This window comes from Myotis davidii, unplaced genomic scaffold (assembly GCF_000327345.1).
Source record: "Myotis davidii unplaced genomic scaffold, ASM32734v1 scaffold49, whole genome shotgun sequence".
NCBI lineage: Eukaryota > Metazoa > Chordata > Mammalia > Chiroptera > Vespertilionidae > Myotis > Myotis davidii.
The window spans coordinates 150,191-165,942 of record NW_006300375.1 but is presented as its reverse complement, the minus strand read 5'-3'; the positions used below and the strand labels follow the sequence as shown (position 1 = coordinate 165,942).

The 15,752-nt window shown below is 39.4% G+C and overlaps 1 protein-coding gene across 2 annotated transcripts in view; it reads left to right on the top strand.

Annotated features, from left to right (window-relative positions):
• The window catches only part of GRM3 (glutamate receptor, metabotropic 3), a 198,471-nt gene that overhangs the window by 98,288 nt on the left and 84,431 nt on the right, over nucleotides 1-15,752 (top strand). For both annotated transcript variants that reach the window (XM_006777143.2, XM_006777142.2), the window contains exon 2: nucleotides 13,207-13,818. In XM_006777143.2, coding sequence (XP_006777206.1) covers nucleotides 13,351-13,818 — 468 coding nt within the window. In that variant the 5' untranslated portion in view covers nucleotides 13,207-13,350. The remainder of the gene's footprint in view (nucleotides 1-13,206; nucleotides 13,819-15,752) is intronic.

The following is a 15,752-nucleotide window of genomic DNA, read 5'->3' as shown; positions in this document are numbered from 1 at the left end:
TTATTTGGGGAAAGTAACAGGAGAAAAACATATTTGAAGAACCGAGCACAGTGTGTTACATCCACAGATGTTCCCTAACATGCACCACTTGTAAATGAGATTTCATTCAAGGCAAGAGCCCGTAACTATGTTTTAAAGCAAGACCTTCATATAGGGGCTGTCTTACCCCTTAAGACTCTTGATTCTTCATATGAATTGAGAGCATCAAGGATCGGGCTGCATGATATCTAAGGCTTTCTTACTAAAGCATTTTATAATCTATAAATATTCAGATCTTTAAAACAAGAGCACATTTAATGGTGAGGCAGAGGATAGTGACTGTTTGGAGAAAGGGACAGTGGAACAAGTCCATTAAGAGGTATACTGTGAAAATTTTCATAGAATTAGGTCCCTGTTCTATTGTTCATTGGTTGTCATAAAGTCAACGCAACCTCACCTGTACAGCTCTAATACTACATTGCAGAAGACTATTAGAGGGCAAATGTTTAAGGATTTGTTTCAATCAACACACAACATCTTTTAACACACTCAGATGCTAATGTCCTAGCAAGGAAGTTCATGTAAAGTCCATGCAACATCAGTAATATTTAAGAAAATCCATATGCTCATTTTTTGTGCAGCTTTAACTAAAATATAAGGTGATATTTCTCACACAGATAAAAATCAGAGCTCATTTTCTAATTCTTACTACCACTACAAGTTTTTCTCCCTAATGAAGAATGTTCATAAACAAAATCTGCCTTCCTATTGTTACTCAGTTTTCCTCTGGGTGTCATGTGAAACGCCATCCTTTGGGTAACATCTGTGTGTCCCACCACAGATCCTCTAAAGTGGCAGCTCTCCCATTGTGAAATGGGTCACTGGTAGGCTATGGAGGGGGATGCTTGGCTAGTTCTGCATCCACACCACTGGGGTAATTTTGCCTACAATTTCACCGGAGTTGCAGTTCAGGGCTTTTGAAATTCCCCAAGGTTATTACTCCACATGCATGCTACACAGCAAGGTGTAAATGCCTTGTGCTAAGCCACAGTTAAAGAAACATCTGGACAGTGGATGGAGTTGGTTCCAAAGATGGCCCTGATGAGAAGGCTAATGGATGCCAGGTGTGGAAACAAATTCATGTTCAAAGTCCCCCTCCCTACTTAGAATCACTTCCAAGTGCCATAGCCTAGAGGAAAAGGTCTTCAGAAACTAAACTGGAACATGCATAGATGAGACAAAATATTTTTGAGGCAGTAACACTACAGGGTTTTAAGTGAAGGTAACCCAAATGTGTTCAAGGAAAGTGAAGCATCAGGAAGACAAGACACTGAAGGTGACCTACATGTTATGCTCTGCTTATCCGCCTTTCAGAGTCCTCTGGGTTGTTCTGACACAACTCCCAAAGGCAGGGACTAATAAAAGAAAGGTCAAAGAATCGGGAATCAGACAGATCTGTTACAGTGTTCAGTAACTGAGGAGTCCAGGCATGTAGTACTAAGCCAGTTTTACTCATCAATTTACAACAGAAATCTTGGGAGGAGTTAAGTGAGCACTTGTAGATCAATTGCATGTGAGTTAAAAAACGTTCTTTTTTTTCATTCAGGAAAGAAGGATTTAGTGAAAAAGATAACTAGGATTTAATGCAAACTGAAACAAAGGAGAAAACATTTATTTAGTTAACTAATATTTTTGGCATAGCAGCTATGTGGTCCCCAGCCACACAGTATCCACCACAAGGAAGGATCGTATTAATCTGCACAGATCTGCTGGAAACTCACAATTTAGCTATGATAGCTGGTTTGTTCAAAGCTTGTCAGGTATGTGTACCACAGTTTACTTTCTCACCAACCACATGCTTTTGCAATCCAGACTATGACCAACAGGTAACACAAGTTTCATCTAGAATAATATACCTTGGACAATCCAAATTATGTAGACCTCACTAGTCTCACCAGCTAACCAACTGGATGAATTTGTTCGGACTTAGAAAGAAAAATATGCTGAATTAAGAATGAAAATAAAAAGCATAAGGTGTTATTTTTGTGTTTCCTAGAAGCTAAAGAAAATGAGCTATAAATGAGCAGAGAAAAGAAGTCAATGCGTAGAATGATTGAAACCGGTGATGCTAAGACTAAATTTACAGTGACAGGAGATAGTTGAATCTGTTCAAGTGATCACAGGATTAGAGCCATATCTTGAATAGAAAGAGTGAAGAGAAGAAAGGCATGTGAAGTCCAAGCAGAAGGCTGAAGCATCAAAAACAAAGGTGAATAGGACATTGATGTTACTTAACAGTGGCAACAGAGCAAAGAAAGCCAAATATAATCAAAACAACAACCAAGATGTGACAAAAACTTGTGTAGAGAGGGAAAAAATGTGTGCCTAGATTACAGTGGTCGGCAAACTGCGGCTCGCAAGCCACATGTGGCTCTTTGGCCCCTTGAGTGTGGCTCTTCCACAAAACACCACGTGCAGGTGTGTATGTACAGTGCGATTGAAACTTTGTGGCCCATGCGCAGAAGTCGGTATTTTGTGGAAGAGCCACACTCAAGGGGCCAAAGAGCCGCATGTGGCTCGCGAGCCGCAGTTTGCCGACAACTGGCCTAGAAGACTGAGATAGGCAGGATAGTTAAAATCAACTTTCTATACAATGGTTTGTGAGCTTTTTAAATATGAAAGCCCATTGTAACCAGAACGATGGAGCATAAGGAAGTTAATGGAAGCAGATGCCTGGGACATATTCTCAGGACTGCTTCCCATTGACCTTTGGACCTGTGGGCACCTGTTCCTCAGTTATCTAAAATGGCACCAGGCATCCCAGAGGGCAGGATGGTGGTGCTCAAAGATTAACCACATCTGGGAATAGCAGTGGCATCTGTAGCCCTTGCAACTCTGCCTGACGGTTTGCCCATCCTACCCTGAAATGGTGACCTGTCCCAACCTGTGTGGTAGAAGCAAACCATCACCACAATGAGAGAGGAGCCTTTGGTTTTCATCAGGTTTGTCACATTGGAGCGCTCCACCAGGATACATTTTGATGGTTAACATAGTCCCAAGAAACCCTTTTTACTGTACATAGCAAGGGATGTGGTCCCACTCATCCGTATATCCTTGCAACTGTCAGAGGGCCTGGCACATAGTAGATACTCTAGTGATCTACTTCAGAGTGAGCCTGAAGCTCAGCCATCCGGCTGGGGCTGGCTTCTCACCGTCCTATTCCCACCCAGCCTAAGCTGCTAGCTCACAGGCATGATTGTCAGACCTACACTGGCGTATTTGTCATTTGTGCTCAGACTCCTGGTTTCTGCTTAGACACGGGAGGGCAAACAAAGTGGCTGGCTTCCCATTTTAATGAGAAGGCCCCTGCATGGCCAACACTCATGTGCAATGAGGCAAGGCTCCTGATTTTACTCACCTCATCAGGGTTAGTGTCCTCAACAAGCCCACAGCTGTAAGTTTATGTCAATACCCCTGTGGCCCATTTCTCATAGAAAACCATTTTTTTATTGTTGTTCTTAATCCTCACCTGAGGATATTTTTCCATTGATATTTATAGAGAGTAGGAGGGAGAGACAGAGAGAGAAACATCAATGTGAGAGAGACACATCAATTGGTTGCCTCCCACATGCACCCCAACCAGGGATGGGGATCAAGCAAGCAACCCAAATACATGCCCTTGACAGGAATGGGACCTACGACCCTTCAGTCTGAATGCCAACACTCTGTCCACTGACTCAAACTGGCTAGGGCTAGAAAACCATTTTTTTTAAAAGACACCGCTGCGCTAGCTAGCCATCCTGTTTCACTATAGCCTGGCTTTTTCATTTTAAATCATCATTGATGTGTAATATACATAATTATGTAGCTTGATGAATTTTCACAAACTGAAATTCCCTCATAAACCAAGAATCCAGATCGATAAGCAGACCATCATCAGCACTCAAGAAGCACTCTCATGATCCTTCCAGTCCTAACTTCCCACATCCCCCGCGAGGGAGATTCGTCCCCACTTCCAGCACCGTGGATGGCTTTGGCTTGGTTTTGGCTTTTACATAAGCAGCTTCATACAGTATGCACTCTTTTGTGTCACTGGTCTCCTTTGTGGCCTGGGAAAATGGGCCTTTGTATGACATAATTTCATGCTGATAACTTGGGTATAACACAAAGAAAGGAAAAGATACCTTGAGGCTGTGTTATATGAGGGTTTTGTAAAAACATAAACTCAGAACCAGTTTAAAGGTTCAAGCTATACAAGAGACATGTGAGTCCTGCTCTTCGAAAATCGATGCCTTAAGTTAGAGGCTTTTGTTAGGCGCTTCCCACACATGGATGTGCACAGAGATTGATTCTCCCTGAAACACAGCAAACCAGACTTGCCATGGAATTTAAAGACTAATACTTGTCAGACTAATACTTGTTACAGCCACAAGGGCCCAAACCCCTGTAGCTGAGGCCCCTGATGTCTTGGGATAATAAAAATTAAGACCATTGGCTGGCAGTGTCTTCGAAAATATTCTGCACTTAGCAGAGGAGTCAGTTCATATTCTAGTCCAGACAGACTCAGAACAAGAGGAGTCCAGCCCCCTCCCATTAAAACTCTGTACAACAGGAGAGGATCAAGAGAATGTTTTTCTGGAGAAACAGAATACATCAGTTTGCTGTGAGCACCTTGCATCTTTTTCTTGAGTGATCACTTTCCATCTTCTCTTGGCATTTTATGGCCTTTAGTACCCATCAATAGCAGAATTTACTGGACATCTAGGTTGGGTCTCACCTTGCATCATTCAAACAGCAAGCAAATCCCCAAGATGGCATAGCTCCTAAGAATCAGACAGGACAGAGGCAGGATGCTGGAGGATTAGCAGGGAGAGGTTCTGTTCACCAAATGAGGAATAAAGACTAGGTAGGAACAATAGTGGCTTTGGACTATAGGTGGATATATGGAGAGTCCAGAATACTCCTCAATGTCACTGGAGCCATTGACAAATTATCCTCATTGTCAAGAATTCTATTAGTAGCTAATAGATTTGAGCTAATGTTCTATATTAATGATTTTATTTAATTCTGAAAACAAATCCAGGAGACATAAAATGTGGCACAGGGAGGTGACCATATGCCAAGGTCATGAAGTAGATTCAAACATTTTATTTATTTATTTACTTTTCTTTATTAATGAAGGTATTACATATGTGTCATTTTCCTCCCATTGCCCCTCCACCCCCACTCATGCCCTCACCCCCTGGTGTCTGTGTCCATTGGTTAGGCTTATAAGCATACATATAAATCCTTTAGTTGATCTCTTCCCCTTACTCCTGCCCTCCCCTACCTTCCCTCTGAGGTGAGGTTTGAAATAGCCTAAGTGCCCACCAGCAGATGAGTGGATTAAAAAACTGGTACATCTACACAATGGAATACTATGCTGCTGTAAAAAAGAAGGAATTCTTACCATTTGCAACAGCATGGATGGAACTGGAGAGCATTATGCTAAGCGAAATAAGCCAGTTAGAGAAAGATAAATATAGCATAATCTCACTCATTTATGGAATATAATGAACAACATAAACTGATGAACAAAAACAGATCCAGAGACAGAGAAGCATTGATCAGACCGTCAAACCTCAAACATATTTTTTGACCACAGAGCCCACTTTGTGAAACAGTGACATTCAAACTTTTTATTACCAGGATTCAAAAGAAATTATTTTACTTTGTAATCAAAAACATACATTTACACACATAAACTCCCCAAAATGTTTTAGAAAATGATATTCACCCTTACTGCATGCCTTAGATCAGTGTTTTGATATTTTCTATTATATTTTAACTTCTACTTCCTTATACGTTGCACATTACAATCCACTAATGTATTTCATGACACATGAATAGCTTGTGATCTGCAAATAGAAAACACTGACCCAAAGCATCATGCCATACAGCTTTCCAGGCCCTTTCAACGTGAATCTCTGGGAATGGATTTTAAGACCACATTGTTAAATTTACCACGGAGGTATGCTGCTCAATATTTAACAACCAGACCTTCAGGACTTGAGAGGGGACTGGTTATTAATGTTTGCTGATTTCTGCACTATCAATACTCCCACGGTAGCCAATTTGAAGTTAGCAATGTGACATCACTAAACAGACAAGGGAAGAAATATGTATAAATGGCTCTTGAGAGCTCATACCAGCCAACTAAAGCATACTCCCCAATTTTAGCAAAACAGAACTAAAAGCATGTTTTCAAGTCATGTCAGAGACAAGAAAAGCTGGAGATATCAATGGCATTTACTTGCTTGTTTGGTGGCAATTATTTTAAGCCCACAGTTCCACAGGGCCTGATATATGCAAGTTGCTTCTATCTGAGTTGAGTTCATAAGTGCTAGAGCTTGAAGAATATCAATTAGGCCATGATACTTCATTATCTGCACACTGAGTTACCTAAAACTTCATGATTGAAAATGTTTCTTCTTTCTTCAATGTTTTAGCCTATTTAAAAATTCATTCACCCCTAAATGGGTAACAAGTTAATTTGCACTACTGCCTTGAACAATTAGTGGTTTTCTCTCTTTCTTCAACAACATGCAATGTCATTTCTCACCAGGAAGCAGTAAGAGTTAATACATTGTGCAAAAACAGTTTGACATTATTCAGGAGAAAGGGCTGCATATGCAGAGGACATGAATAATAATAGCCCTTAATGGATCATATTGCCAATAGGTAAAAACGTTCTCCTATAAACAGTACTCCTCCATTTCTTCCCATTACCATTTTGCCTAGCGCTAGAGAGAGCTTTTGGCAAACCCAGTTCCTGTACTCTCTGTTCGTGCTGACAAACCTGTAACTTCTATTAGACTTGGCAGCTTGTAAGAGGAAAAGGACAAAGGTAGGCTGCAGGGAGTTTGGGGAGACTCCAATTCCAAGGCTTTGTAATGAGGTTAGGAAACTTGAGGATGAAAAAAACAGCTGAGATGGCAACACACAGCGTGCCCGCGCGCGCACACACATACACACACAGGAAAATACTGTGCACGCTGGCATTTCGAAAAATAACGATTTGCTTTCAAGGGCAGTGACCAAGTTAATATTACTGATGAAAAGTAAATTACTAGCAATTACCCTAAGGACCAAAGTTTAGCGCAATTGTACGTCTGTTTGCCTACCTCATAAAAACACTTCTAAATTTAGAAAATACAGGAAATGGGAGGTGTGGCTGTGTGTGTGGTAGGAAGTGGGAGGGGGGTGGGAGGGAAGGTGTTGTCCAAGGCAAAAGAGTGAAGTGGGCATTTTTCCTTTTGGCTTCATCATCATCCCTTTCTGGCTTCATCATGCAAATTGATAGGTCCCCTCTTCAGTGTAATTACCTAGGGTTCTTGGGCTCCTTTCATCTGCTCTATCAATAAAATAGGCTCATCAGAAAGGATCTGATCAATTCATTCCCAAAACTGGAAGTAATTTTTTGGTTGTTTGCAGTTGGATATACATGTAGGATTTCAAACTAGAAAAATGTGAGTGAATGCCGAACTTGCCTCCTTGGCTTTAAATCTTAACACAGAGGCGTGCCCTCCACTCCCCGGCTTGGCTATTCGCGCTTTCAAAGAACTATTTGGTGTGGAGATTTCCACTCCTCCTCATCTCTATCGCATCCATAATGTGTGTCTTAATCTTTCTAATTCCTCCAAGTGCTCTCAACTTTTCCAGTTTTACTTTATATTTTTTCTTTAAAATCATCAATTCAAAGTCAAAGGAAAGATCAGAGGTATTTGGGCTGAATTTCTCTAGTGTCAACGTTGAATCTTGCCCTACAATAACATTTTTTAATGGCTTCATTGTTTGAACAAAATTTCCAAATTATTTTTCCAATCTCCTGACCAGTCTAAAAAAACCATCTTACTACTTAGAATTTATCACTTAACCAATATTTGATAACTATACATGAGGCAATATGGAAAATAATGATGTCTAAGGCATTGTCCTTGATGTCCATTAGCGGATAATCTAATGGGGAGGAAAGAACCATTTTGTTAATTATTAAGTTTCAACTTTTAAAAACTATGCAAATAAGTTTAAAACAAAATATGATCATCCTGAAAAACATAAAACTAACCACATGGCAATTCAGCAAATGAAGAAACCCCAATTATAGCTAGAATAATGCAGATGCCTACAAAGGGGTAGAAATTGTAAGCTAGACCTGATAACAAATGATTGGGTTTGGAACAGTCAGTTACTCATAATAATTTATTAAGAGCTTCTGGGGGAAAAATTACCTTTGTTCCCTAGCAAGAGCAAAGGTATTAGAATTGTGCAATGATACATCCTGCTATTAATAATGCCAGCATAGCTACAGCCTCTGTTCACCCAACTGAAAATGGCAGTCTAAGAACAAGGGACATGTCTTTTGTTGCCTATAATTCTGGCAGCTGAAGAATGTATAATTAAATTGATAGTCAAATTGAATATGTTAGCTCTAACCCTAACTTTTCTTCAGATCAGTTGGGTGTGTCGGCTTTGAGCACAGGCTCAGAAGCCCTTCCACAACTTAAGGGTTTATTTGTAGGGAAGAGTGAGCCCAGTTTCTGGCATTATATCTCCCCTGGATGAACTGCTTATTCATTGAGTCAAACTGGATTTTACTTCCGACAATAAGTCCCTGTGCAAAGTCAAGAGACTAAGGAAAATACACATTAGCATATGTAGAGTATAGAGATGCTTCCTATATGCCCACATATTCCAGGGGTTATATTCACAGCAAACCTCTGAGACTGTACAAGGCATGGATTAATAAAACATTGGGGAGCAGGTAGCCTGCGGAGAGGGCTACACATGCTTGTTTGTAGTTGACACATCACTCATCATCCCAGAATGAAGAACTTTGACTGCAGAGCTGCAATCCCCTAGCTGCATACGAATGTGGGTGCAGTAGGGAGCCTGTTTACCTAGGGAATGTGCTGCTGGCTGATTTATAATACAAGGAACCTGAAAAGAATTAATTGGTGCCCTTTCCCACAATCCGATGAGCTGTGACACAGAGATAAACAGTGGCATTGAGTTAAGCATGTTTGTCTATTTTTCAATGTTAAATTTTAATTTCCCCATCTTTTAGCTTCTTAGGGCTTCATTTTAAACAAGGCTAAGAGTTTTAAAATTATGCTTAGCCCTACAGTCTTAATCATTATAGATTCTGCTTTAAGGAAAAGGCAAGTAAGAAACTATTAAGACAATGTAGTTAAACATTACTCAAATTGATTTTTAATTTGTAATTCTCTAAGACTACATTAAATGTTACTTAAAGATGCTCTGTCAGAGAACTAAAGGAAAAATATTTTACATATTTTTGTCAGTTAACTTGTTTTTAAGATCTGTGTATCTAATTTCTAAATATATATAACATATGTAATTTGTAATGGCTTGTTTTTTGAGTCCAGCCCTTCATTACAATCCCCATGTTAAAGGAAATCTACAATATACTTCTTTTTTGAGATTTTCACAAATGATAGAGATAGTTGGTAGAAAAAGAGAGGAGTAATTTTCCATCACTGTCTACATAAAAATATCTAAGCATTTGAAACGTTGACAGCAGAGATCATATTCATTTGTTTACAGTTGGGTACCAGCTCATGGCCTACCACACGCATAGTAGGTATTCAATAAATATTTGATTAATGAATGCATCTCTGAAGCTCTGAATTAGGATAATGTGCATGTGTCTAAGTTTGTATTCTCCTGACCCAAAAGAAGTAAATGTAGGCCAACTTGGGGATGCATCTCTCTTGGCTTATTAGGCACCCATCAGAGCTTCAACTTCCTAATACAAAGGCAGAATTTTCTCCTAGAGATATACAAAGTAATTCCTGTAGTTCTACCTATTGGCAGTCTTATCATCAAATAGCATAATAAGGTAAGAGCACTTGGATGATTAGGTAGGTAATGAAATAAAACAATCCACTACCAGAATTCCCATTATCTATGCCACAAATAAAATAACAAAGACTCATTTGCAAACATAATTGGTTTGTCTTCAAGAAACATTTGTGGGATATCTTTCTGATCGAAGACACTATGCCAGGCCCTGAATACACAGAGATGAATAAAACAGAGCCTCTACTTGTGAAGCAGGCAGACCGATAGATACTATTACTTCAAGTATAATTTGAGGTTTCATTTGAAGTCATCTTTGACTAAGTGCATTTTCCCAAGAGAGGATTAAGCTTTCCATAAACTATGAAGTTATCTTTACCCTTTGAGAAGTCAAACTTCATAGTCAAGAGATACCTGCATTTTTTCATAATGGTAAGACTGTGCTGATGACCTTCTTTTAATTAACGATTCTCTTTTATTAGGCACATAAAACAATTATTCTATGGAGCAATTTCTGCTTCTTTATTATTAGTGATAATGATTGCAGTGTCTTTTGCCTTCCATGGCAATTTTGCTTCAAAGGGAATTGCACATAAAGATCAAAGAGAGACCAGAAATTGATATGAAAATTTTTAAAAATTCTCCTACAGTATCAACTTTTTAAAACATTATTGTTTTTAGCCTTTCTGGTGCCCTGTGGCAGATCTCCCAGAGAGGCCCTGGGGTAACACTGAGCATTCCAATGACTGCTGCGTCATTGCTGAGGTTCACACCTAAATAAATAAACAAAATAAACCCCAGAGGACTTGTGCGTCTCAAGCAAACAGGCCATCACTTGCTCCATGCAAAAGAAACAGAGCATGTGGGAAGCTGGGTTTTAAAGGGCACTGCTAACAAGAGAAGGGAGAAATGTCAAAACTGTTGAACACTGGACTCATTCCTGTTTTGTTTTTTTCATGTTGAGTTTTTTTTTTTTTCTTCAGATGTTAAAAATCCTAAATGCTGTGCTATTTCCTTTATTTCCAATGAGCAGAAAAGGAAACAAATATGAGTTATAATAGTAACAGCAATAGCAAATATTTCTTGAACTAACTACATCAGGAATAGAAAACAGGAAGTAAACAATTCCACAGTGGAAGGAAGATAGGAAAGAATTCTTGTCCTTTCCCGGTAGTGACTATTGAGTCTTGAATAAGTGGGTGTTTACAGATAGATGGGTCTAGAAGGGCATTTTCAGCCAAGGGAATAACATGAGCAACATCCTGGTGTCCACTAACGTGAACAGAGTTCAGTATGGCTGAAGCATAGGTTTGAAGGCCGAAGGGGGGAAAACTGATGAGCATAGTGAACAGTAAGACCTGAGAGCTAGTCAGGGACAAGATCAAGGAGAATGAAGAAGTCAATTCTCCAATCTAGAGAAAAGTAGATATAGATTGACAGGAGATGGGCCACTCTCAGCTGTGGTTAAGATCATGCACTGGACAGAGCATTTTCATCAAGGGGACACTATTCAGATTGTTAACATTTGCTAACTTATCTGAGAACACACAGGTGGTATGGCTTTCAGGCATCCTGATTGAGTAGAGAAGCAGCCAGGAGATCCCCCTCCTTCATAACACCCCACTAATCCACAATTATCCACAAAAGCAGAAGAACATACAGGCACACTATACCACCACACACACAGGGGCAAACAACTGTACCCTGTAGGAAGTCCCAGTCACCTCTCTCACTTAACTCTGAAAGTTATACAAGCTCATCTCACCTAGCAGGAAGAGGGTGGGCAAGCAGAGTGAGTGTGCTGCCCAGACTTTGCTCTAGTGCTAGGAAGCTGAGTGACAAGCAGTACAACAGTAGGTCCATTGGTTTGTGTGCATGCAGTGGGACTGCTCCACACCAGGTTTTGAAAAGATCCCTGGGAGGGCCAAAACATGACCCTCACAGCAGGACATCGCCATATTTTCTAGTACATGTTGTATAAAGAAGCTCAATTTATGGAACTCTCTTAAGCTACAATCTACTGTGCAAATCCCAGCACTAGTGCTCACTGCACTCCTCTGGACATGAGGGCAGCCAGGTGTCAACAATTGCACTTTCCCCAGCATCTATACTGTACAGGTTATACAATAATAAGTTTTAAAGTTGTGTAATTGAGGAAGGGTTTTTTTTCTTCATAATTCACAAAAAGGTGCTTTGGAGGTTGGTGGCAGCTCTCTAGGAATCTACTGCTATGGTCTTGCTAGAGATAATAAAAGCCTGGCACAATGGGGAGAGAAAAGAAGGCTTTGAGAAGTGCTAACGCAGGTAGATGCTTCAGAACTTAGTGGCTAATTGAAAGAAATAGGAAGGGCTCTAATGTACAGGTTTCTGGTTTGAGAGCCTGGTTACAGAGAAAATCCATTCACAGAGCTAAGGGAGAGTTTATAACATGTAGACCTGGAGGTGACAGAGGGGTGTATCGGTACAGCTGTTTAGCAGGCAATTAACCTGGGAGTCACTTAAGTGGAGGTTGAAACTATGAACACTGGTGGAGCTAGAGCTCAGGAAAGGGGGCGGTGAAAATGGGGGTGTTCAACAATGGAATTTGAGATGCAGTCAGAAATGAAACATGAGATCAGAAACCTAGAAATTTTCAACAGATAGAAAATAGTCAAGCTTCAATTAAAGCCAAGTAAAATGAGGATTAAAGAGAGAATATGGAATTTAGAAACTAGTAGATCAGTAGTATCTTTTTTCAAAGCCATTTGTTAAAGCAGTGAAGAAAGAATCTTAAATGCAGTGGGCAGAGAGCATTGGGATAAGAGGGAATGGGGACAATTCTGCAGATAATTATTTTGAATAGGTCACCTATGAAGGGAGGAGAGGGATGTGATGATAGGAATTCAGAAATGGCGATAGAGTTACAATTATGTTTTGTTTTGCTTCCCAATGGAAAGAGAAAATGAATAAAAGGGGTTGGTACAAATGTAGCTGTAAAAGAGGGAATAAAGACTCAGACCAAGTTGTAACCCTACATACGAATAGCTAAGTAAATGACTCAGTAGAGAGAGTCCTGAACTTGGCATTAGAAAAACCAGAATCTGAACACTATCTTCATTCTAAGTATACTTTGTCAGATTATCTCTTAGTCCTCAGTGTTCATTTCTGGAGCTGGGATACTTAGATCTACATCACAGTGGTTTGGAAGGACTGGGTGGGGATACTCTGGGAGAGTGCCTGGTGCAGTGGTGTGGTGTGTGGTTAATCAATGGTACTTTGAGTCATTATCTCATCAAAGACCTGAATGGGAACCATCAATGTAATCACTGTTGCTTTTTTTTTTTTTTTTTTTTACCATTTTTGTTCATACAATTTTTATCTCTCTAGGAATTTGGTGACAGGCTCTGCTAGCCTGTTCTTCCCTTATATGAAGGAAAGGCCAAAGATCCAGTTTGGAAATGAGAGAGGAAGTCTAGCGGGCAACATTGGCTCCATCCACTGATATCTCCTACAGGTGCAGAAAGAGGATTCATGAAGATGTTGACAAGACTCCAAGTTCTTACCTTAGCTTTGTTTTCAAAGGGATTTTTACTCTCTTTAGGGGACCATAACTTTATAAGAAGGGAGATTAAAATAGAAGGTGACCTCGTTTTGGGGGGCCTGTTTCCTATTAATGAAAAAGGCACAGGAACCGAAGAATGTGGGCGAATCAATGAAGACCGAGGGATTCAACGCCTGGAAGCCATGTTGTTCGCTATTGATGAAATCAACAAAGACGATTACTTGCTACCAGGAGTGAAGTTGGGTGTCCACATTTTGGATACATGCTCAAGGGATACCTATGCATTAGAGCAATCACTGGAATTTGTCAGGGCATCTTTGACTAAAGTGGATGAAGCTGAACATATGTGTCCGGACGGATCCCCTGCCATTCAAGAAAATAGCCCGCTGCTCATTGCAGGGGTCATTGGTGGCTCTTACAGCAGTGTTTCCATACAGGTAAGACTGGCCAGGGCTACTGCTAAAACGTTGTGTCTCTTTATTTTACGTCTTGTCAAAAAAAGACGATCTTTATAACTTGATCAATGGGTGATATTAACAGTGTCATTGTTCATATCTATGAGTATTTGATAACCTAGGTGTGCAGACAGAACAGTCATCTAGCAATGATAATTGTTTAGAAATATATCAGGTAGCTACCGCAGCATAACAACCTACCCCAAAATTCAGTGACTTAAAACAAGAATTCATTATTATAGTTTCTAAGTCTAAAGATCAACAGAAGTAAGCTGATCAAGGCTGAATTCAGCTAGCAGTAACCCTGCCCCAGGTTTTCCCTTATCCTCTGCCTGGAATCAATGAGGTAGCCCAGGCATAACCTTGTCAGAGTGATGACAGAGGTGCAAGTGAACACAAACTTAACAGCCCAGGCCCTTCCAACCTTCTTTTTTGCATCATATCTGCTAACATCCCACTATCAAAGCAACTCACAGACCTCAGTCCAGAGTCAAGGAGTGGGGAAATATGTCCTGCCCACAGGACAAGTTACATCAAGAAGGATGTGGGTTTATAAGGAGTAATGAACTGAAGCCATTGATACAATAAACCACAAGAAGATTCAATATCACTGAACTCTATTTTTTTCACACTAATTTTTACTAAAGCACCATTTTGTTCAGAGATCATTTATAAACAATTTCTCATGATATAGGCCTGATAATCTATGCAGATAAATCAGATGACTACCAAAAAAAAAAAAAAGGAATAATTCAGCTCCCAACTTAGATAAAAAGCTAGTAAGAGGCTCTCATAATTTCATTAGAGAAAGAAGGAACGTATTATTCAAACTCTTGCACGCTCACCTATTCAACTTTCTCATGTTCCCAATCCCCAGAAAGCTTGGTTTCATGAAACTCCCACTGGTAGGTAGCACAAGAACTAGGACTTCGATAGATTCTCTGTACTTTGGGGCTCTTTCAACTGTCCCATATGATTTCTATATGTTACTTGAAGTTCAATTTTTTTCTGGTGAGAGCATTAATGTTACAGTAATAAAAAGTCATAATTCCAGGAATTATATACTTTAATTTCTACCAAATTACTATAATCACAGCTCTAAGTACTAGAGAAAGCCATATTATACTCATGCTGTCTTCATATGTCATGAACCACTTAAATTGGCTTTATTTGCATAGGAATAACCTTATTTCTATATCCCAGATTCATGGCATTTAAAATTCTATGTTCAATTCCATGCTGTTCAAAATGAGCTATTTGAAATTTCTTTCCTTCTTCAGAGCACATCCTCATATTATGAGTAATTAAGATAATTAATTTTTCAAAAACATCCTTTGACTTCATTAGAAAGATGAAAATATTGCACATTTCAAAGCATATCATGGTAATTTTGCACTCTTTCTATACTTGGATCAAGAGAGATGGAATTTGCTATTTGAGAAGAGAGAATTAAAAAATACACATCTGTCATACTTCAGTAACAATTTCACCAGATCCTTCCCAATCACTTTACAAATATTTATACTATGCTTAATATTACCAATAGTAAGGGATTATGTATATGCCTTTCTAACTTTAATTTCTCCCAGTGAAGTAAATAGCACTCTATAGCAGACATGTAAATATCTGTTTATCCAAAGTATTTAACAAACTATGGCAGGCAAATAGATATTTATAATCTGATTTTACCCTTTTAATATTTATATACTCCTCAAAAGAGTTTAGATTGTTTTAGAAAAAATGGGCTATTAAAATCCTGTACTGTTCATAAGGGAAGAAGCTGCCTCTTAACCACCAAAGGATCTGGCTTATTATTTCATTTATCTGGTTCATATCACCATAAAGTCACAAGTGCTAATTTGGTTTTTGTCTCCACAATATAAATAAAGAAACCAAAACTATTATACTCTACTGAA